Source organism: Onychomys torridus, chromosome 2, assembly GCF_903995425.1.
Source record: "Onychomys torridus chromosome 2, mOncTor1.1, whole genome shotgun sequence".
NCBI lineage: Eukaryota > Metazoa > Chordata > Mammalia > Rodentia > Cricetidae > Onychomys > Onychomys torridus.
The window spans coordinates 103,770,448-103,794,952 of record NC_050444.1 but is presented as its reverse complement, the minus strand read 5'-3'; the positions used below and the strand labels follow the sequence as shown (position 1 = coordinate 103,794,952).

The 24,505-nt window shown below is 42.9% G+C and overlaps 1 protein-coding gene across 4 annotated transcripts in view; it reads right to left on the bottom strand.

Moving 5' to 3' along the window:
* Positions 1–24,505, bottom strand: part of Adamtsl1 (ADAMTS like 1) — a 392,521-nt gene that overhangs the window by 83,911 nt on the left and 284,105 nt on the right. For all 4 annotated transcript variants that reach the window (XM_036178884.1, XM_036178887.1, XM_036178883.1 and 1 more), the window contains 3 exons: positions 14,353–14,532; positions 10,089–10,242; positions 8,175–9,300 (listed from right to left, as the gene is read on the bottom strand). In XM_036178884.1, coding sequence (XP_036034777.1) covers positions 8,175–9,300; positions 10,089–10,242; positions 14,353–14,532 — 1,460 coding nt within the window. The remainder of the gene's footprint in view (positions 1–8,174; positions 9,301–10,088; positions 10,243–14,352; positions 14,533–24,505) is intronic.

Below are 24,505 nucleotides of genomic sequence, written 5' to 3'. Positions count from 1 at the left end.
GATGGGTCTTTTCCTTGAGTGGAACATTTCTTTTCCTGCTTGTAGACTCTTGAGAGTAAGGTAAAAAGTACCACAGGGCAGGAATGAGAACCAGTGTTTATCACACAGGTGTGCATGCTTTAAGTCTTTTTTTTTTTTTTCTCTCACCACGTCACTGGCTGGGTATTATTTTTGAGTGGAGGCAAAAGCTTAGACATAAGTAATTTGTTTAGCTATTGCATGCTGGGATCAGGAACGGGGACTGATTTTTGACCCTCTTTCAACCCGACCAAATGCTATCATCTACTGAGGCCAACTAGGAAGATATGCGGACTAGCCTCATTTTTGGTAGGGGGTAATTTGTGTTAATGTTGGTCGTTTGTTCCTTAGGGAGATGTGCAATACTATGGTTTAAGTCTGGATTTTAAGAAGTTTGAAGAAGATGAAGAGATCTCTCTAAGACGACCTCCTCTGTGCATGAGAATTCTTTTGTGAAACCCCGAATCACAGTAGCCCAGAGGTTTGCAGTGGAGTTTTATTTTGTGCAGACATTTTGGGGAACTGACTGAGGTTTGTGAAGTTTCCTATCGCCGCTTGGCCAAAGCAACTTTTTAAACCTTCGATGTTTTTCATGCAGTTGCCAACTAGAAGTTATTTAATGCTGAAGCCTCCCAATTGTGCAGATGGAAGTACAGAAAATATTTTTGGAATGGGAAAGGCCACCTGACCACACATTCTTAACCCCGTCCTTATGCTTCTTGCCAAAGATTTTGGCTTCTTTCTCTTCAGAAACTCATAGGGTCTTGAATTTGCTAATGTGGATAGTTTCATTGGCTTGCAGAGCAGTTCATTTCAAACTATAAGCTCTACATGAAATGTGTCTGAGTGAATTTTCTGGCTCGTGGGTGGGGGATGTCTTCAAACTCTAGTCAGCATATGCTTTGGTAAATAAAGTCTCCCTGCAATGCTGTATACCAGCGTGGGTACTGTCAACAGCTGAGGGTGGAACTGAGGAGCTCACACGGCTTGTACCCCAAATGTTTACTGTTTGGCCCTTTGCAAGGAAAGTTTGCTGACTTTTCAACATGCATTTTCAATTTTGAAGTGTCTCAGTGATTTCCTCATTTATCAAAACAATACCCCACATTTTTTTCAGAATCTGATGGTTTACCAAGGACTACTCTTCTAACAAGAATAAACCAAATGCAGGTGGGACCTGAAGACTCTACACCCCACTTCTTCTCACCAATGTCCCCTGATGTGCCCTGCCTGCTCAATTCGTGAGCATCATTCTGTAACCTCTGCACCCTCCCTCAGTGCTTCTCTTTTGCTGAAGTCTGAGTATTTATTGGGAAGGTTCTGACTTCTCTGGCTTGCTATTCTTACACTCTTCAACTGGGAAAAACATTTGTCATCCCCATTTCCTTTAGTTTTGTAAAGGAAATAAGCCAAACCAAATTGAAACTGGTTTATTTCCCCCTTTCCATCTTCACCGCCTCCAGTTTTTATATTATCTACAAACTTGGAAAGTCCATTTCATGGGCTTATGATTTTTACATATAGCATTATTCACAACTATGGTTCTGAAATTGACCTTAGAGGAATTTTTCATCTGATTCTTTCTTCCATTCTGAGAAGTTTCCATCTGTGGATTCTCTGTGTTGTCCAAGATAAAGCTTTCCAAATACTCCTTAATTCATCTCCTGTTCAACACTACTTTGGAACACTGTTGAAAGTGTTCTGGCCAGAACACCACTGAGAGCCTACAGATTTCTCCTGTCAACTGGTCAACATGAAGGGATGGTGGAGTGCTTAGCTCTGAATGGGACGTCTATATCCCACTTCTAGCTCCAAGCTCAGGGATCATCTCTGCAGAGAGAGTGGAAAGACAAGGGCTGCAGGTCTCAATGACAATGATTATGGATACTGAGAAATGGGCATCTACCATGTATTGGGAACATTACAGACATAATTTTGGTTCTCTACTGCTATGATCTGGACAAGTATCTTCCAAGGTCCATGTGCTCAAAGAAGGTCACTATCCTCGGGCACTGTTGGGAGGCGGTGGAACCTTGAAGAGGCAGAGCCTGGTGTGAGAAATGAGGTCAAAGCGATGTGCACTTGAAGGGCTATTGGGCTATCCTTCCTTCCTTCATTTTCTTGGCTGCCATGGGGTGAATAACTTTCTCTGCCATATGCTTCTGTCATGATATACACAGGCCCAATGCAATAGGGACAAATGACCACTATTGAGATTTCCAAGACTGTGAGCCAAAATAAACCGTTGCTGTTTTCAAATCGTCCATCTCAGGTATTTTGTCACAGTGATTAAAGGCTAACCTGTCTCTATCCTGACTGCTCTGGAAGATAAAATGAAAGTTAGTGTCTGGTTTTATTGATATCATTTTAATTTAACTACCAAAAATCTAAGGTTTTAAAAGGGCAAAGTTGATACATTAAGCAGCAAAACTAATTTGTGTCCAAGTCGCTTTGATCCCAGCCTAGCTGTCTCTTACTGCATTCTGTAAATGGAATTGAAAGGAGAGAAAGAATAAGGGGCCATTCTGAAAAGAAAGGACTAGGGGCAGGCTTGGGAATTAAAAGGAAGGAACTCCCCAGCAGCCCTTTCTCTAAATCACTGTAGAGGTGGAATATCACCTATGAGCTGCCTCCCACCCTTAAGGAAAATATAAGGATTTCTCCTAAGTATTTGGCTTCCTCGTGCTCACCTTCCGTTCTCTTGAAAAACTCTGGGTAACTTCAAGGGCATGCTTACATGTTTTAAGGCCTTTATTGGCTGAACTACAAGTAGTACATGCTGCTGGCTCACCTTTGGTATAAAAATGTTAAACAGAGCAAAAATGTTGCTGAAGCTCTGGTTTGATCAAAAATATTTGGCATTTTTTGAAGGCAAAGATCAAACTTTATCAGAATCTGGTAAGTCCATCTCAGTGACAATTTTAAAGAATGTGGCTACTCATTTCTGTAAGGAGGTCAGTGCAGTCTTTACAAGTACTGCTTTCAGAGTCACATTCTTATCGTGGAACCCTGAACTGCTTGTATATATCTTGCTATTAGATGAGGAGAAGGGCCATATGCTAGAGTTTTCAGCTAGAGGTGTGGTATATGATATACTTTATCCAAATATAAACTGCAGGTGGCCATTACCTGAATTTCAACTCAAAATGTGATGATTTATGAAGAATACTTGGAAAACAATGAACAATTTAGCTTCTTCTTGTTTTGATCTTGATCTCTGAATACATGCACATAGCTCTGTAGACATAAAAAGGTGGTACATAGATGTAACAACTGTAATGGGTACTAAGTGCCTAACATAGTGCATGTTAGTAACTGGCTTCATCTAGGTGAAGGTGAAGCTATATATAAAAGAAGCAGCTACCCCTAAGACAGATAGACACAAGTGAAATATAAAAGTCTTATAAATTGAAAGCCAGCTTGCTGGAATACTGAGTGCTAACTTACATCAAGTTTAGTTAGTTCAGACGGCTTCCTTAACAACAACAGCAAGCCCATGTATTTAACCAAGCCCCCTACCCCACCTCCAAAAAGGAAAAATCAATAAAGACAAATGTAAGTCAGGAAAGGCTTCAAACTCCAACTCTGCTCCATAGTGTGGGGGTTTGAGCCAGCTCATGTGACCTCTCTCTACTACAGTTTCAACTGTGAAGTTAGGATAGTAATGTGAAAGGATTATCGTGGCGATGAATGAGTGCCTGAAACTCATGGAGAAGTACTAAATATTAGCTATGACAACAATGAGCATGACGATTTCACCCTGGGTCTGGATGTGATAGAAGAGAGGAGGTCAGAAGGTGTCTGCTCCCCGTTTTTATTAGATTATATGAATGCTTCCAAGCCATACACCCTGTGCCACAGAATCTTAAGACTTTCTGAAATGTCTCCAGGAGAGAACATGTGAACAATGTGGCCCACTTTTGTTTAGGATACTGGTTCTCAACCTGTGGGCTGAGACCCTCTACGTGGGCCACATATCAGATATCCTGCACACCAGGCATATACATTACAATTCATAACAGTAGTAAATTTACAGTTATGAAGTAGCAATGAAATAATTTTATCATTGGGGTCACCATACCATGAGGAACTGTATTAAAGGGTTGCAGCATTAGGAAGGTGGAGAATCACTGGTGTCATTCTCCAGCTCTGCCTATCCTGAACAAAAGCTGCAGAGACCATGGCCTCCCAGTGACTAGGAACTTCCTGTCTACACACCGGCATCCACTAGAGATTTCGCTGTTCATTCATTTCACCTCTGTGTGTACACTATGTTCTTAGAAATCTGGAGAAAATAAAACACATTTTTTAAAACATCTACCTTTCAGGAGGTAAGTTTAAAAAGCAGAGCTAATTCTGATGCACAATGGTAGGGGGTAAGAAAGACTTCAGACTGGGGCACATGGCATCCTGCATGAGGTTATCTGACCTAGCCTTTGGTGTAAGGCTTCTTCTGAGGATGAACAAGAATTAGCCAGACACAGCGGGGGGAAGGTCCCATGCAAATTCATCCGCTGCAAGTAAATAGGTATTTCTTGCAGGCAAAGTTCAGTGCTTCGAGCTGGGATCTAGTGAGAGGGGAGGCTAGAGGGAGGGGCTGATGCTGGAGATAAAAGGGCCGTGTATTGTGCAATGGTATTTGGAGCTTATCCTCAAGTGATGATGACAGGCCAGTCCTACTTTGCTACAGTTCCCATGCTATAAAACAGTATATGTCAATCTGTCAAATTAGGAAGTAGATTCTGTCACTTACTTTCTTGGCTACTATTTCCAAAGCTTCCCTGGGACTCTGCTTAGTCCTATAACCTCATTCCATGCCGCGCTGCGGCCAAATGAGTTTCTTCTAGGGTTCTATAGCACAACAGACTCACTTTCCCTTTAGAGTTTTTGTATAACTTGCCTTTTGTCCAGAGGCCTCTTTGTCTTGGCAGCATATTCTGAGCACTGGTAATCATTTGGATTTTGGCTTACAGACATCACCTCAGAGTATATGTCCAGAGCGGTCACTAAGGCCTTCTCTATCTCACACTCATTTTAATTTTGTACCTAAACACTTACTGCCATCATTTCTTGTTTAATTTTCTGTGTTGATCTTCCTTCCCTCCCCCTCTCCCTGTCCCTCTCTCCCTCTTTTTTAGTATCTCTTTGGCGTCAGTTGTCATCCGAGTACTAGAATTAGAGCAATAAACAAAGGCTGTGCCACCATGGATACACAATTAACAAGTGATAGTATGATGCATCAAATAATCACAAAATTCTGTAGGTCAAATACCAGAATTAAAGGGCTAGAGAACAACTGGGGAGGAGCAGAGCCTGTTTTAGATGACATGATCAGGAAAGCTCCCTCTGATATGTGTTATTGGAACAGAACTCTAAATGCAAATCAACTGTAAGAAATATGTACTCCTGTTTCATGCATCACAATATTCCCAGTGAATTGATATATGGGAATAGTTGGGCATGTGCTCTGTTCTCATGACCAGTACCACCTTTCAACCTTTGGCTTCCCATCAATCGGAAGTGAGTCTTCTTTCCCATCATTCTCAGTGTCTAATACAGGATCTGCTGTGGTAGGGCTAGCAGAATAAAGGAAGATGAAAATAGGGAGGGCAGTGAACCAGGCTGCCACAATATACTCAGGACACTTTGGAAACTACTGCCTGAGAAGTTGGCATGTGCTTCTAAGGATCATGTGAATTTACTTCATAGAGTAAATTTTACACAGAGCATGGGTCAATAGTATCTGAATTTTTATTCATTCTTGGGTAAAACTAATTTCTCTCATGTCAAGTTTTGGCTCTCTCTCTGCCTTGACCTATTCTTGATAGTCTAGTATATTTATTATACACTTTAATAAATTGGAAAGTCCTACAGACCAACAGGCAGCTGGATCTTGCAGACTCCTAGGAAGGTGGATTTGGGCACTAAGCAAAAACAGACTAACTGAACTAATTCTAGCACTGGACATTTCAGCACATCTGTCTGGAAGTGAATGAGCATTTCTGAACCATGACGATAAAGTGATGAAGGCAAGCAGCGACACTCAGCATCGAAGGGGTCACCAACTAGTCTACAGCGGAGTGGTCCCCATGGTAGTCTCGTGACTCACACATGCTCTGAGCAGATACATTTATTCTCCCTTCTCAACTAGAATTTAGAAAACACAATAGAAAACCAAGTTACAGCCATATTTGTTAGTAGCCAGCAGAGTAAATTGCAAACATTAAAATGTCAAATATCAGAAACAGGGCCTCAGGTTTTTTTTCTCGATTGTATGCAATTGATTAATTTACATTATAAAGCATTTTCAAGGCTAGATCTAGGGAAGAAAATTTTCATGGTGGCCAAAACTGCATTAAGTGTAGATATATACATGCAGGCAAATACTGATACATCTAAAAAAAAAAAATCTCTGTTTATCCACAGCCTCTACTACATTCATCTCGATGCTACCCTGTCTCTCAATTGATGTCCTGGGTGAGTGACAGTCAAGTCTTGCTCTCTGTTGGCTTAGGACCAGCTTTAGTATCCTGAGTACCTAGTTAGCATGTTGCCTCTTCTAATAAGATTCCACTAAACTGTCTCCATTTTAAATCTACTGGAGTAAGACACTCAACACCCAGTAAGGTGAATTAAAAGGTCATGGTTGTGTTTCCCAAGTGCTAATTCAGGAATTGCTGGCATTTTTGAACGTACTAAGTCTTTTTTTTTTTAATTTTTTTTGGGGGTGTATGTGTGATCAAAAGAGTATTCTGAAAGCATTTCACACAATATTGTCCTCTTGGAAAGTGAGAACACACATTGGGATGCTTAAAAGAGTTAAGAAAAGTGAAAACCCTTAAATAATTTCCAGTTGGGGAATAGTTAAGTGCATTTAGGAACAGTAATCAGCTGTTAGAAAGGCAACACAGCACAGATCTCTATACACCATTATAAACATGTGAAATAAAAACTCAGTCAAAGGTTCTGAGCATGACTAACATCCCATTAAAAACCCAAATCCTAAGTGTGTAGATGGCTTTATACAACACAATAAAATATACAAAAACTCCTAAAGGATGTATACCAAGTCATTATGAGTGGTAGTCTCTGGGGAGTAAGACTGGGGATGAGGGGAAGTTGTGCTTTTTACTTTATAGATTTGGATATCATCTGAATTGCTTTATAGCCGTTTTATTATTTTTATAATAAAAAATCAAGTGCTATATTAAAAAAGACATAAAATGCAGCAGTAAACACATCTGTTTAGCTTTAACAGAGCACTTTTCAAACTCATGTGACCACTGAACCCTGATTTGTAGAGCTCTCAGAAATGACTTGTGCAGGCAAGTCACCTTGCTGCTGAAATACTGAAGTCACCATGCTCAAGGCTTTCCCCTAACCTTGTCAGCATTAGGATTTTGAGCTTCTGTGGTCATTTATAGATGAGTGAAGGAGGTTACTGTGACCCTGGAGATTGTCAGTACTCCACACTACACTGGAGCCATTATAAAAACGGAAGAATACACTTTGAAAATGCAGCACTGTTCTTGATACATAGGCAGTGCTAAAAACTGATGTTATTTCTACTACCATTGTTGATTTTTAGTTTTATGAATGGTTCTGGTCCAAGGAGCCCAATAATAATCCATGCTGTCATCCCAACAATAACACACCCAAAACAGAGGTATCATGAGACATTAGGATATATAATCACAGGTCTAACTGAGGGCAAAAACTTCCTAGAACAAATAGCTTAGTCCAGCCACTCAGAGGACAGGATCGCCCAAGAGTAGCTGGTGCTAGCTAGCTGCCCTCTCTCTCTCCAGACCCGAGAGGCTAAACAAATGTAGAGATGGTCCTCATGCCCAAGCTTTTCAATGGCTTACCCCATGAGGAAGAAACACAATAATGTTGTGAGTTGGAATGGTGTCCTTCTACCCAACATTCAAAGCTATTCAGAGGGCACCTGGTTCATCTTTGGGCTCCTAAGGGGGTGGGGAAGCAGTGCTGATCAGTTATAAAAGATGGCAGTATATTGTTTAGAGACATTAAATTCTTTGTTTTACTCTAATACTATCTACCAGAAACATGTCTGAAAGCTAGGGGGGTAATTCCTGCCCTCGGCCCATTTCCTCTTTCCAACCCTTCTTAGATCAGGGTTCTATGGGGCTCACCTGTCACTGAACTGAACCGCTTCTCCGTTCTTGGTCCAGTGGATGGTAGGCCTTGGGTTGCCTACTGCCTCACAGTGCAGAAGCACACTCAGGGTCCCGCTGGCGAGAGCCACGGTCTGCCCCAGGTGGGTGACCACCTCGGAGGCCGAAAGCTGCTGTGCTGCTGAGATCTTCCGCAAGATGGTGGGCTTGCGGTGAGGCCTGCGGGAGCCACCCCCAGTCTCCCCAGATGAGCTCCTTAGGGAGCTGCTGAAGCTAGAGACGTGTTTACGAGGTGGGATGGCCACGGGAGGAAACCTCTGCTCAGAGGGCTTGTGAAGCATGTCTTGATTCTCCAGGTGACTGCGGAAGATGTCTTGGGCCAGCTGGGCCACCAGGTGCTTGCTGTAGAGGTCTCGTAGCTCCTCAGGCTGCTGGGACAGATTCCTGAGGATGTCATCCAGGCGCTTCTGCTCAGCCACCATGGTGAAGGGCAGATGCAAGAGGGCCTGTTCAGTATTGGGATCCTCCTCAAAGGATGCATTCCTTTCTGCGGAGTCCTGCACCTCCCACGAGGCCAGGAGCTCTCCTGGCCAGCCGCCCTGCTCCAGCAGTCTAGACACAATGTCATCATAGCGGTTCCCAGGGTCTGCAGTAAGGCCGCGCTTCTCAGCCTTGCTGCCATTGGAGAAGATGCCATTTTGGTGTTTGTGGGTTTGCAAGACCTCCTTTGGATTGGCCTTCCTCACCGGCAGGGCCTCCTCATCCTCACTCCAAAGGCTCAGGGGCCTGGCCACGAGCTTGCGGTTTCCTCCAATGAGCTTAATTACAAACTGCTCCCGTGCGGGCCCTGCAGAACAGGTGTAGATGCCTGCATCTGAGGGCTTGAGGCGATGGATCTTCAGGTAGCCAAAAGGGGCCACTGTGACGTGAGCGGAGCTGATGCTGTGCTGGCCATCCTTCTCCCAGGTGATGAGGGGCTTGCGGAATCTGCGTGTGGGACACCGGAGCACCACAGTGGTTTTGGGAAGCAGATAAGCAAATCCTCCCACCACGAAATGCAGCTTCCTCTGCCTGCGGGTCTGGATGTATATGTTTCGTTCAGCTGCGATGTGAGGGCTGTGCTTCGTGGAAGGCCTTCCAGGCCCTGGTTTGAGAGAGATGCCAGATCAAAGGAGAAAGAACCAAAAGCAGGAAAAACCTGAGTGAGATAGGACCACTAGAGAGGGCAAGGGACAAAGGGGAAGAACTCTTCTGCTGATTTTGGGCAGGGCTGTCATTTGCTCCCTCCTGTTTATGGAGTTGGCTACCAGCTGTGGATCATCAGGTTACCCCTCCTACAATACCTAGAGCACTAATGAGGTGTGGTGTGGGGCAGCCCCACAGGAACTGAAGAGGTGGAGGTGCCTGGAGCCAGTTCTTATTAAAAGCATTTAAAGAAGAAATCTGCATCATAAAGAGAGGCGAGGACAAGGAGGAGCACATTTCTCTGTTAAATGTCTACCTTCTGGGCCATGCAAAGAACCAGGGTTCTAAAGTACACGAAGAGTGGACCCCAGAAGTGTTACCACCCTAGGGATTAATATTATACAGAACAAGTGTGTTTAGAGCAGTTTAAAACCCCAGACTGGATAACATTAGACTTCATTAGCAACGAGCAGCCTCCAGTTTCCAGATCTCAGCATGCCAGCAGGGGACCTTTGCTCTACCCCTGCGAGCTGTTTTTCCAGGGGAGAAGAGAACTCAGGCTGGACACTTGAATGATTAAGATTCCCTTCCATTTGTAGCTGGGCACTCCAGCCACAGTGGTCCTCAGGCTCTGCTGCCCCTCAATGCCTCACTCCTCTGGGGCTCAGGGAAGGTCCTTGTCTGGTGGCTATGGCTGCTGTTATATGGGGTTCCATATCCCCACCCTCAGAGCTCTGACATACTCACTTGCACAGGTTGCCAGCATGCAGGGTCTGATGGAGGAAGAGAAGGGCAGGGGAGGGCACAGGGTGGAATTGACAACAGTGGAGGCTCCGGTTTTCAGCACCCTCTGGCAAATGGCACTTCGAGTCTGGGTGCCCTCCCCACAGCTCACAGAGCACTGATGGAGGAAGAAAGGATAAATGTATGAACATCCCATGAACTACAGTATCATGGTTGTTCTGTATGGTCCCTTAAGTTCACTATGATATGCTGGAAAAGGTATCAGCCATTGAAAGAGAAATGTTTACAGCAGTATAGAATAGCTGTCTTACAGCACACTTTGCCCTCCAACACTCTATATTCTAAGGGTTCTTATGAGCACTTATCCTGTTCTTAGTTACATATGGCTTAGGCTTTAGAGTCACAGAAATACAGAGTCCTGTGTTCAAATCTTAGCTCAGTATGTCAGTAGTTGGAAAGCTACTGAAGCTCTCTGCACTGTTTCTATTTCCCAAGTCTGTGAGTTAAATGAGAGATTATAAGAAAAGAGAATGGTAACCCAACAAACGATATGCCTCCCATTAGAAACTATTTTGAAACTACTTTGTGTGGGGTGAAATGTCTAGCAGTTATTCAAATGAGGAGGCAAAAGTCAAATGTATTACTAAAAGGAAGTAAGACTTCAGGGAAATGTAAATGAAAAGGACAATGAGATATCATGTCACAAATACTTGAATAACCATATCAGAAAGAAAAACAATAATAAGTGTTGGTGAGGTTGTAGAAAAAGTGAGAACCCCTCCCCTCCCCCCCCCACTTGCTGGTGGGAATGTAAAATGATATGATCCCTGCCATCCTCTCCCAGGGAAAAAAGGTTATTAGTTTTGATAAAAGGAAAATGTACTACAGGACCCAGTTATTCGACTTGTACATATCTACCATTGAGAAATGAAAGTATATATCTACACAAAGACTTATGTGCAAATGTTCACAACTGCACTGACATTATTTAACAACATTCGACTACTAATAACCAAGAAGTAGAACCAACTCACTGCTTACTAATTGTTGAATGGATAAACAAAGTATAGACTAGTTATACTAATAGAATATTATCCAATCATATAAAGAAACATGGTCCTCATATGTGCTGTAACAGACAAAACTTAAGAATAGTGTGCTAAGTTGAATTTTATAATAGGTCAATTATATGTCAATGAAGTTGTTTATAGAAAGAAACAGTAGTTAAGTAATTTAGTAAAAGTGTAACAGTAGAAGGCAGGTTCTGAGACACCATAAAATTAACACTAATTGTTACTCAAATGATGGTATATTAGGGATTTCTTGACCTATGCCTTGAAGATGGGGAGAATCTGAGTGGGATAAACATAACAGGTGTAAGCATGGCAAACAGAGAAATTCCTAGGACAAAGTAGAAGAATTTAGTGCACAAGTCCAATGTAGGCTTGGGGCCAAAGCAAGCCAGTTTTACTGACAAGGGGCTCAGGTGTGTGTGGCAGGAGTGTGAGAGGAACTTAGGGCCTGACTTTGGAGACCTTTCATTTTCAGACAGGCTTGGAACTGGTCCACAGAGCAATGGGAGGCCATGAAGTGGGGAGTGACATGATGAAAGAGGTGTTTCAGAAGGCGAATCTGGCAACACTGTGTGGAGGAGAGGGGAGGGGAGATGGGATGTAATGGAGGGGCTACCACAGCCCGGCTTGAGATGTTGAAGACCTGAACCTGGGTCGTGGCAGCATGCCACTGGAAACATGACAGTAAAAACAACAGAAAACTATCTTATACTTTTAAGTTTTACATGGGAGTATGTTGAAATGACACTGATCTGTGGGACAGACTGTAATATCTGCCACCCCTAAAGAGATTCAAGATGTCAAGGACCGGTGCAGGTTGACATCCAATCCCTGCTTGTGCTATCTGATGCCTGATGACTATGGAATCCAGATTCTTTCTGACAGCTGTTTGACTGTAAATGATAGTACCAGATCCCAGGGTCAGGTGGGATGGAGCAAAGAGCCTGATAGCTTTAAAACATGGCCATTTTAGTTCAGTCAAATGGAAAAACAGGCGGCTAGCCAGACTTCAGGCCAAGGTCAGCTGTGGCTTTAGGAGGCTAGTACCACCGCTAGTCAATTTCCACACCTCTGAAGTAGGGAAGCTGAGATGATGTTGAGTCTCTCGGGCCTGGTAACCAGTAGTGAGGAGGTGATGCAGGGGCAGCTTCTCAGGTGGCGGGGACACCTTCCACTGGAGATGTGTCACCCCACCCCACTTCACCCACACAGTTCTCATTCTTTTTAAAATGTGTGTGTGTGCACTAGTATTTGTCCACTGCACATGTAGAAGGCAGAAGAATACATACAGTGTCTATTTTCCATTCTCCACCGAATGCTCCTGAAGCTAGGCTGGCAGCCAGGAAGCCCCAAGGTGCTCCTGTGCTTGGGAGATTATGTGCCACCATGTCTGCAATTTCCATTCATCAATCTGGATAGCTTAGAATTTTAGATAAGGGTTAGCCCTTCCTAGCTTCCCAGATATGACCTTTTCTTTCTGGGGAGACAAAGCCTGAGGGACACCTAGACTATAGCCCTGGGCTTAGTCACTCAAGGAGGTGGAGTGTTTACCTGATTTCTTCTTTCTCCTGAAAATGAGCCCAGAAGGTAGAGAGCCACCATCATAACAAGGGTAGAGTTTGACTAGACGCAAGAACTTCATGTCTCATTTGATCAAGACTCTGCCCACACGATGGACCCTGTTATCTCCACTTCACAGACAATCAAAGGGTAAGAAAGGCTGAGCAATGGGCCCTCTGCTATACAGCCGGCATGAGACTGAGGGTTTGCAGCCGGGTTTGCCTAACTTACAAGATCCTGTTCTAAAGGTCTGCTTTGCTTAATGTGATCTAGTTCAGTGGGCTCCTCCCTTTGGGGCTTATCATGATTTTTTTCACGTATAATGCCACTCAAATCAACAGACTTCTGGAAAAACCACCAACCAACATGTCTGTGTACAGACAGGTATAAAATACACACATTCTTTTTCTACCCTTCCATTCTTGTATCCTGCTGAAATACAAATTGTTTCTAAAATACAAAAAAAAAACCCATTCTTTTTTTCTGTTTTGAAACATCTGGGATGAGACATAGCCAGAGGTAATTTTCCTGGTAAATTATAATGATGATAATTTAGATTCCTTCCCAACCTCAATGCCCTTACTTGGCACTATCTGAAGGTCTCTAAATAGGCTGATAATGTATGAAGCAAGAATCCCATGCTGAGAGGTCAGGGGTCTTAATTAACATGGCTTGCTTTTTCCTTCTGGAAGTAAGCGACACACATTTCAACCATCAGCAGCTCCAAACTGTGAGTTGCATATTAAGCACTAAAAAGCCCATGGGTCAGGAAAGCCAATCTGAATGCTTCTATTCAAGAAAAGGAAAGGTCTTGAATGTGGTTTGGATGCAGCAATCTTTCTGGTAGTGGCTGAATTTGCCTGGACAGCAATGATTTTAAGACTTCTCTGTGGAAGACACACAGGTCTTTGGAGCTGGGTAGTTAAAGGCAACTCAAAGGAATTCTAGGGACTGAAAACAGTTGAGCTAAATCTTTGAAGCCAGCTGTAAAGGAATTCATGCCAGCATCAGAACAGGACTTACTTAGAGAAGCAGGTTAGTTGGAAGTGTAAGTTTGGGATCCCTAACTCCAGGCACCATCTGGAGCTGTGAATACTGAGCCATCATTTTCCCAAGTGCAAGGCAACGAGGGAAATCAAGTTCTTTGGCTGGGAAGTTGTTCAAGTTTTAGAGTCAGGAAACTAACAGTAAAGAGGCAGGATTTCCTTGGCCTTCTTTCCCTAATAAATCACATCCTTTATTGTCCAGTAACTTGGAAGAGAAGAACTAGGGAGGTCTTGCCCTTCCTGAGCGGAGACTGGAAACATCTGGGAGGAGTGGGAGTGTCAGGAGGATGGGGCTAGGTGGAGAAAGAGGTGAAGAAGCCCGAGTCCTGGGTTTGTTTGAAGGGGATCCCATTATAATTGCAGGTTTCTGATTTTTACTTGTTAGGTGAGGACTGGCTGCATTGACCAGGTCCCCATAGTAAACCAGGTCTCCATAGCCTCGTCATTATGTATCCAGTGGTAGAAATGCTTACAAATGCCATTCCACAGTTAGGAGAGCTTTTTGGTCTCTTTTCTATGCATGTGTTTGGGGTGACTTCTCTCCCCTTCCATGACTTTGCATTCTCTCCTCCTGAGGAGCACACCTACCTCTGACCAGTCTGAGAGAAGCCACTCACTCGGGCAGTCATCCTTCTTGCATTCTTGCTGGGAGGTTGGTTTAGAGGCTGAACAAAAGGTCTCTGGTAGCTCCAGGAAGCTGCCATCAGCCATACGCTGTTTGCAAAGAACATCACGTTTCTGAACTCCTCCTCCACAGGTCCTGGAACACTGGGGAAGCAAAAAGGGTCAGCACAGGCAAGGATTTTGACCTCCACCTTATTCTTGGTTGAGGAAAGAAAAAGGTGGGTTTTTTTTTTTTTTTTTTTTTTGACAAACCAGGAGTCAGGCCAAAGGGTTTTGTTTCTTGTCTTTGCAGTGAAGACTTTTTGTAGCAAAGTTTTTTGTAACTCCCCACTCATAATCTCAGGTATTTAACTTGAGCATCCAGGAATTCAGGAGCCCTGGAATCTTAGAAATTTGCCCCTGAACTGTGATTTGTAGCCACTCAAGAGAACTGGTTTAAGAGGTTAGTATAATAAAGTGTTCAATGTATTTATGATGCAATGAAAATAACCCGTGCTGCTTCCAGAACGAGCAAGAGCGACCTCCTGCCATCGGAACTAACCCCCCAACATTAATTTGGAGAGAGGACTGTCTTCTCCCCCATGTGGGAGCACTCACTCAACCACACTGGGCAACATGGGATTTCGGGGGCCGGCTTTCTGAAGAACTCATCTGGACTGGCAATTTCTAACGGCACTGGGAGCCAGAGCCACTGAAATCTGGTATGCAAGAAAAATAGCCTTCTGTCAGTGGTTTTCAGAGGGACCGCAGTAAAACACTTTGTTTACATGGAACTTAATAGTTATAATCTGGCTGCTTGAGGCAGGAACAAGGCCTCCCGGGGCAGAGATAGTTGGCTTTTTCCAAGTATTTTTCCCTTCCCTTTTAAGGGCCCCCAGTTTTTAGATGGTACATGGTTTTCCTGTATAGGCTATATTTGGCAAACTTCTTTGAAGACAGCCACAGCCACCGGACTAAATGATGACCAATGGAACATAAACAGATGGATGTGTGCAATTTCAAAGACCTCATCTAGAGAGAGATCAGCATTCTCTCCTCATTCCTTGCTGACAGGAATGGGCATGGTGTATGAAAATTGTGGCTTCCACGTGATATGTAAGAAGACAGAATAGGCTTTATTCTTGACTGGGAAGCCCTGCCTACTTCTCCTTCTATGAAATATATCTTTCTACCTTTTGAAGCCACTGCCATTTTGAGATTTTTTTTTTATACCAGCCATATATAACCCTACCTAATATACCAAACCATGCCTTAGCTAGCTTGGTGAAGTTCATCCCAAACATTTCAGGGAACTTTCTGGTTTCTTAGAAACAGTCTTTCATTTGCTGTCCTTGGGTTTGTTGAGACACTAAGTCTAGGTTCAAAAGCTGCGAGTTTGCATTGAAGGAATGGCTCCACCCTCCTTGGCAGTAGTCCTGTTAGGTAGCCAGTAAGATATTTGGGCTGAAACATGTCCCTACTCCCACTCCAATCACCTGCTCATACACCAAGGACAAGAGCTGGAGGACACTAGCCATTAGTCAGAGGAATGCGCCCTGAGTCCGGTCAGGAAAGCCATTCATGGATGACTATGTAAACCTGGTTCCAGGGGCTCCAAGCCTTAGAAGATTACAATCTAGTGAGGGTAAAGAACGGCTTCAGACTGTTGCCCTCTCTTATGAGAATCAAGTCAAGGACTGCAGAGGCAGCTCAGGAGTTAAGAATACTGGCTGCTCTTCCAGAAGACCTGGGGTTTGACTCCCAGTGCCTACATGGCAGCTCACAACTATCTGGAACTCTAGTCCCAGGGAATCTGACATCATCTTTTAGCCTCCTTGGGCATTGCATGAATGTAGTGCATAGAGAACATGCAGGTGAAGCACCCATACACATACAGTAATAAAAAAAAGAAAAAAGAGAAAGAAATCAAGTCAGTCCAATGGGCTTGTCAATCACCGGACAGTTAAACAACCTTCTTCAGGAAAGCTGCCAATTCTAGAAACTTAAAAAAAGTATTTGTTTATTTACTTGTGTGGTGTGGTGGTAGTGGTGGTGGTAGTGTGTGTGTGTGTGTGTGTGTGTGTGTGTGTGTGCAGGTATGCATACTATGATACATATGTGGAGGTCCAGAGGGCAACTTAATAGAATCAGTTCTTTCCTTCCACCTTTAAGAGGCTTCTTGGAATTGAACACAGGTTACAAGGCTTATGCAGTAAGGGTCTTTACTGGCTGAGCCATCTTGCTGGGCTCCAGCCTAAAAATGTAGGTTGATACAATGGCCTATGGCCATCGTCCAGTCTGATACTGTGGGCATGTTTTCCTCTGCAGTGGTCCCTTTGGCCATTGCACCTCTCTTACCCTAGACTTCCTTATACTGCTCTATAATAAGCATTACCTACTTTACTCAACTCTACTCTCTTCCTACTTCTTTCAATGGCAATCATAAGGAATGAGAAATGGAGGGGAGTCTAGAGAAAGATTCCAGGAATGTCTCAACCTGAGCTTTTAAACAGTGCTAGTGTCCGAGCCAATTGTAGACTATTATATGAGAAATTCTGGAATGTATGCACTACTTATTTAGTACAAACTAGTACCTCCTTCTCCTTCTCCTTCTCCTTCTCCTTCTCCTTCTCCTTCTCCTTCTCCTTCTCCTTCTCCTTCTCCTTCTCCTTCTCCTTCTCCTTCTCCTTCTCCTTCTCCTTCTCCTTCTCCTTCTCCTCCTCCTCCTCCTCCTCCTCCTCCTCCTCCTCCTCCTCCTCCTCCTCCTCCTTCTTCTTCTTCTTCTTCTTCTTCTTCTTCATTTTTTAAAACATTACTTCATAAGTCATTCTCTGCTAGATAACCCTGCTGTGTGGCAGAGCCAAAGCTGGAACCCAGGGAGGCCACTGTTGGCCTCATGTATGATTTCTTTGTACTGTGAATGGATTGAGGCCACAGAACCATAGTGTAATATTATAAGGGCTTTTCTTAGAAGGGCTTTAAACAGAACCTTTCAAATGGTTCAGAACAATGGTGGACAACTTTTTATTTTATATTGAAAAATTTAAAAAATTCAAAATGAAAATAATCCTATTGAGTCCCATAAAATGTGTGTGTGTGTGTGTGTGTGTGTGTGTGTGTGTGTATTTTTCCAGAGTTACAGTTGGAATAAACAACCTTTGGTAAACACTCTATTAAGTAAATCTTATTCTCATGTGACAGATAGAGAAATGAAGGCCCAGAGAGATGAAGCTGTACAATTGGGGCCACACAGATGCTGGAGCTGGTTCATTTCCAGTCAGTGCAATGTTCAACAAGTCGCATGCACTGAGTAGTGGACACAGCTGCAGAATAGGCCTAAGGTCAGCCTATCTTCCTGTAAGGGCAGCATCTCCTCTCTGCTTGCAGAACTGAGGGGAGTAACTCTCACCTCTCCTTAAGGCCAAGAGACCCAGGCTTCTGATGTCTTCAATGGAGGGTTGCTTTGCAATGCAATTCTTAGCTTCCACCCTGTGACATCCTTGATTGGCAGGAGTTAGCCCAGGATCTGTGTTTGGAGACCAGCATCCTAAAATACTTTAATTATATTTTGATGACCCTAGGAACTTGTTTTGCCTAAGTTTTTTCGATTTCTGAGTTGATAGCCTATATCTAAACACAGGTCCTAGACAATGAACTGCCAGACCATATGTGGTGGTCTTCAGAACACTTGCTAATTGTCATGGACCCAAACAGTTTCTTCTAAAAGCTTTTCTGGAGTCTTTGGCTTTGATTAAGACAAAAGTATGTGGTTTCCAACTTTGGGCTTTTTTTCTAGTGCCTTACATCAGCTAGACAAATATTGTCTTACTGATATGTACTGCTGACCTAGCATTTGCCTTCTTTTGGACTTTAAGTGATTTTGTGGTGAGATACAATTTAATAAACCACTAGAGCAGTGGTTCTCAACTTGTGGGTCATGGCCCATGGGGGGGGTTGTCAAATGACCCTTTCACAAGTATCGCTTAAGACCACCAGAAAACACATATATTTACATTACAATTATATTACATTCATAACAGTAGTGAGATTATAGTTATGACGTAGCAATGAAAATAATTTTATGGTTGGGAGTCACCACGTGAGGAGCTGTATTAAAGGGTCACAGCACTTGGAAGGTTGAGAACCACTATTCTACAGGATTTTACTCTCCTCATGGCATACCTCTACTGTGCCTAGTGGTGCCTTCTGTGAATGCAAGATCTCACATAATAGACTACATTGATCTTTCTGGTACATTCTTTGATACTTTACCATGTGTTAGGGCGCTAGTTGCAATAGATAATTCATCCTTCTCTGGGAACAGACACTCTTTCTGCCTAGGCCTTTGGTCATGTTGTTCACTATGCCTTGCAGCTCCTTGCTCATTCATAAACTTCTAAGGCATCCTAGAGAGCCCAGCTCACAGCTACTTCTTTGCTAAGACTTCTCTATTCCTGTGCATATTGGCGAATTGTTCTCTTCTACCACATCCTGACTTAGGATGGGTACCTTATCTCCTCCATAAAGGCTTATACTTCATGTGTTTGCTATTTCCTCTGCCTCCCTGAACGTATCTAGGATTAGGACTCTTCTGAGCAAAGGGAATTATCCATCTGTGTACTCCCCAGTGTCTGGCAAAGACCATGCACTTCATAAATGTTTTCTGAATTGATGATTGGATGAATAAAAAGGCTCTAAATGCAGATGTTTCAAAGATGTAAAGCAAACATCCAGCTGTGACAGATTCTTCTTTTATTAGACTGTTTGATCATTACAGGAATCTATGTCCCCAGTCAGCAATGGGATTTGGCTCTACTGGGGCATTCTGACTTTCCTGACATGGGAGAGTACCAGCTCCTTCCTTTCTTTCTTTCTTTCTTTCTTCCTTCCTTCCTTCCTTCCTTCCTTCCTTCCTTCCTTCCTTCCTTTCTTTCTTTCTATCTACCTCTTTTCTCTTTCTTTCTCTCTTTTTTCCTTCCTTCCTTCCTTCCTTCTTTCTCTTTCCTTCCTTCCTTCCTTCCTTCCTTCCTTCCTTTCTTTCTTTCTTTCTTTCTTTCTTTCTTTCTTTCTTTCTTTCTTTCTTTCTTTCTTTCTATCATCTATCTATCTATCATCTATCATCTATCTATCTATCTATCTATCTATCTATCTATCTTCTATCTATTGGTCCTGTTTCTAAAGCTTGCATCATCTTTGTTTAATACATTTCTCCAGTGTGTTTACACAGATGAAAAATGTCTTTATCATTGTCTAAAAATCATGGAAGATGCAACTTTATGAGAGGAAAGGCTTCAAAGTCTATGGTAACTTGGTAGCCATGTTGAGATGACTCGGTGAGGCTTCAGCTCCTTAAGTGAGAGGCAGCATGCAAAAAGGAAATATTTATAGAGGAGAAAAAGCAAGAAAAATTCAATAAAATTAAATGAAAAATATTTGTCTTCATGAATCATCATTTAAATCAGATTCTGGTATGAAAAGGTAAATCTCTGGTAAGGGGTATTTTAAAACATATGCAATAAAAACAAATAATAAAGACACCATTTATGCAGCATATATTAGCTGCCATATATGATTCATGGCAAGGTTGTGGCTTCATTACTTTTATATGAAATTTAAGAAATATACAATAAAGAGACCACTTAAAAGCTATATTTCCTTGCAGAAATATGTTCATGTGACCTGTATTTTCAAAGATTTCCCCATGATTAGCATGTCAATAAATTCTGCCTGCACTGATTTTGTAAAAATGTTTCGTTTGGTAGTTTAATTTAGAGTTGAGTTCATTTCCTTGGTACTTCAGACCATATTACTGCACCCAATACAAAATGACGTTTATTTTCTGTTTCTAAGATCAGCGTTCCAGGTTTAGCATGGTATGAGCTGCTTATTATGCTTGTAACTCATTTCACTCATTTCTTTACTCATTCATTCTTTTGCCAAACACTTGGGCACCCACTGGCACTATGTTAGGTGCTGGGGATTTTAGATGAATGTAAGTGGTTATTCATGTTACTGGGATCTGTCATCCAGTGAAGGGAAAAACTTTACTTGAAAAACATGATCAGTTTTACAAGGAGAGACTGCTTGAAAGAGTGCAGTTGTACCTTTATGGGAAGGTTGGGGGCAGTGCTGGGGAAGAGGCAACATGAACAGTTAGTCAGGAAATAGGAATGGGGACAGCATCTAACCACCTGGGCAGAAACCCAAGTTATGCAGTACCATGGCATGGTCACACAGCTCCGATAGGCCTGAGGATGAGGTATATGGATCATGAGACTGCAAGGTCATCTGAGGGGCAGATAGTGAAAGGCCTTTGAATATAATCTTAAAACCATGGGGTATCAGTAGGGTTTTTTGTTTGTTTGTTTGTTTTTGTTTTTCGAGATAGGGTTTCTCTGTGTAGTTTTGTGCCTTTCCTGGAACTCACTTGGTAGCCCAGGCTGGCCTCAAACTCACAGAGATCCGCCTGGCTCTGCCTCTGGAGTGCTAGGATTAAGCATAGCTGCTGGGATTAAAGGCATGCACCACCACCGCCCAGCCAGTAGGGGTTTTAAAGAGGGGGATAACATGATGAAATTTGTAGGAAATGACTTAGGAAGCATAGGCCAAAGGTTTCAAAGAATCCTGCCCAGTAAGATGTTAGTTGGTATTTGCTGTGTGGCAATTTCCTCTGAGATAAAACTGTCCAACTTGGGGGAAGCTTGCTAAGACATAAGAAATTAAGAGAGGTAAAACAGTTGGCTGTTCTAAGGGATAGGTGTGAGGATGGGGATGGAATGGTGTGAAATATTTCATCCTGCAGGAAAACTGTTAAGCTCCGGAAATAACTCAAAAGCTTCAGGAAGTCCTGAAGTTGACCAGGTTAATTATGCTCCCCTCTCTGCTCCACATATATAACCATGAGGATTGCTGAGAGATATTCTCAGACAAGCTGAACTTCCTGGAAGTAGAGACCAGCCTAGACGAAGTTCAGACCCATTGAACTATCTGGAGGGGACACTGGCTGACCTGTTGAGTTGCCTGCAGGCTGTGCAGTGTGCTCCCACTTTGTAGCTTTGGTGAGTTGTCACCTCTGCTGGGGTGGACTTTAATGATGCAGTTGAGCCATTTCTGCTTCTACAAGTGACCTTTCACCCACATTCCTGTAAATAATCCCAATCAAACTCATTGTTTCACCCAAATCAGACTTAAGTGGTATTAGTACATTGGTCTATTGCTGGTTCTCTACCTGGGGTAAGTAGATTTTTGTTCACATCTACCCAGGAAAAGTCTGTCACATAGCAGTATTCCATGGAGAAAAGGCTTCTTGGCCAGATTTACCTAAATAGCGCTGCATGCCATACCCTTATTTGATGGCTTTCGGTCCAGGGCATTTTCAAAGTCCAATAGAATGTTTATATTAAGAAGTCATTGATACCAGGTTGGGGAGTACCAATGGGAGTTATGCAAGACAATTCTCTGTGTGTAAGATTTTGGTTGCTGATTGTGAGAACTTGGATCAGGGCTCTGGGAGAAGGCTGAGAAAGGAAAAGAATGAAGATGAGCTACAGGAAGTGGAATTAAACTGGCCCTGAGAGTTCACTTAGTGTAAAGGACACATGGGGCTGAGAAGGGCATCAGCTTCCAGAGAGGGAGTGGCTAGATGGTGACAGCACATGCCAGTCATCAATGGAGAATGGCCAAGTTTGCTGGGAAGGGTGGCTAGGTCCATATGGGGCATTGTAGATCTTTAGGGGTGGAGGCAATTCAGCGATGTAGGAGACTGGGAAATGCCATATAGAGTAGAGGCCAAAACTGAGCTACACTAAGGATGTGGAGAGATAAAGGAAAGCTGGGATTCAAATCTCGCTGGGAAACTGTTAAAATGAGGGCATCATTTTGTAGACCGGCAATACTTTGTTTGCTTACTATGAGTTAAGCCTTCCTAACTGTAGCAGCACAGGGTTATGCAGTGAGACTTACAGGTTAAATAGACTGTTACGATGTGACACCCAGGCCCAACAGGATTCAGAGTGATTAAGCCAAAGAGCTGTCTGCTAGTAAATAAAAACAAAATCATTCCACATGTGAGATCTGACTTTTGATCTTCCCGCTGCTACATTTATTGCTGCTTCTAAAGATAGGAGTAAATATCCACTCCAAAGTCCTACTAAAAACAAACTGAGTAAATATCTACTCCAAAGTCCTACTAAAAACAAACTAAGCATTCTAACAGTTTCAGGGAATAAACTATTCAATAACGATAACTCCCAACTTACATAGACTTATATTTTAATCACAGAGATACAACTAATGACTACTGTTACAAAATTTAGTTCTCTAGTCCAGACCAAAAGATATGTGTGTGTGCACATGTGCATGTGTAAATCTAGAAAATGAAATTTTTACTTTCTGAAGCATGGTTATCATTACATTTCTCCTTTTCCTTAATTTCACTAGGAGAGATTCTGCTCTCTTATGGCTTTTTACACAGCTAAGCTATGTGCATTTTTGAATTGTGACCCTGATAAAAGAAAGGTTTACAGGGAAATGGAGAGCTAATCACAGCTTTAAGCCAGGGGTGGAGTGTGTGGATGGCTTATGGTGACTGCTACTATCTTCTCAGCACAGATGTGTGCAATATGTATGTGCACTTGGGTGGATGTAGTCCTGAACATAAAACATTTGCAGTGCAGGGGAATCTAAATGACGCTCCAGAGCAGACTGATTCATTTCCGTTGAACCGGCCAGCATTTTTCTCCTCTCTTTCTTCCTCCCTTAAAAATGTGATCTTTAGAATCAGATCAAATGAAAGCATGCAGATGCATATGCATATGATGCCTCAGATGGTATGTGGGGGCGGGAGGGTGGCAGAGGGTAGGTTATCTATCAAAAGGACCAGTGCTACTGGGGATTAAGTGCTCAGCCAGCGGACTTGAGCACAGTATGATTGGCTGAGTAATGACCGGGATAGTTTCTAGATCTTGGTCCCTGGGACTGGTAATCACATTTCTTAGACTAGTCAAAGAGCCTTGGCTAATACAGTAACAGTCCTGTATAACCAGGTTTGTTGATGTAGGCACCATTAGGCAGATGCAGAAGGGTCAGAGTCAGGTCGGATATGAGAACAGAATCAATGTCTGGAGGGGTTCACTCTGAAGGGGGAAGAAGGGAATAGGAAAAAATAAAGGATGGAAAAGAAAAAGGCATAAACCCTGTCTTGGAGCCCCAGTAAAGAATGCGTGCCTGCTGCCTCATTGATTTTAGGACAGTAAAACCCATTTCCAACTTGGGATAAGGCAGTACATTTATATTGTTTTAAGACATCAGAATTGTGGTAGTGTGTTATTGTAGCCACAGAAAGCTAATATATAGATTTTAAAAAGCCCCAAACATGGACAACAGATGCCAAGTCTTATGTATACTGGAGATTTAAACTTGTGTTCTTAGATTTATTTACAGTCTAATTGTGCAGATAGTAATCAGTAAACAGTAAATAAGACAGCTTGGGAAAGGTACATTGAATACCGGACTCAAGAATGGGGTTTGAAGCCTATTGGCTCCCCTTCATTTCCCAGCCACTCAAGATGGGACAATTTCAACTTCCCTGAGCCAAAGGTTGCTGAGAGGATTAAAAAGCAGCATGCACAAGTGGCAGAATGAGCAATCCTCCATAAATCTGGAGTGCATGCCCACCTCCCAGGCTCTCAGTGCCTGTAAAGTGGATGTTAATAATATCACACAGCCAGATGAGGGCTGTGTGATAAGCACATCAGGTGCTGAGCGCTGTGCTGGAGACACTGGGAATGCTCCGGCACTTGTTGGGAAGAAAGGTTTAAGTGGGAAAGGGAGGGGATGAGAGAGGGTAGTGGGGCTGAAGACTCAAATTTATTATATAAACACATGAAACTGATAGATAATAATGAAAATGTTAAAGAGAAGCAGCTCCTGAAGTAAAGCAAGGATCCAATAAATGGACCTAGGAGCCTTGGCAGGTGCCTCTCCTCCTCATCTTCTCTGCTTCATCCACCTGCATTAGTTATCAAGGGTCATCTTTCATTGACCTTAGCCTCTAAGCTAGGAGTCATGGGCTGCACTTGACCAGGTAAGGATGAGGCTGTTCAGTGACAGTTCTATGGCTTCCCTGTGGGAGATATAT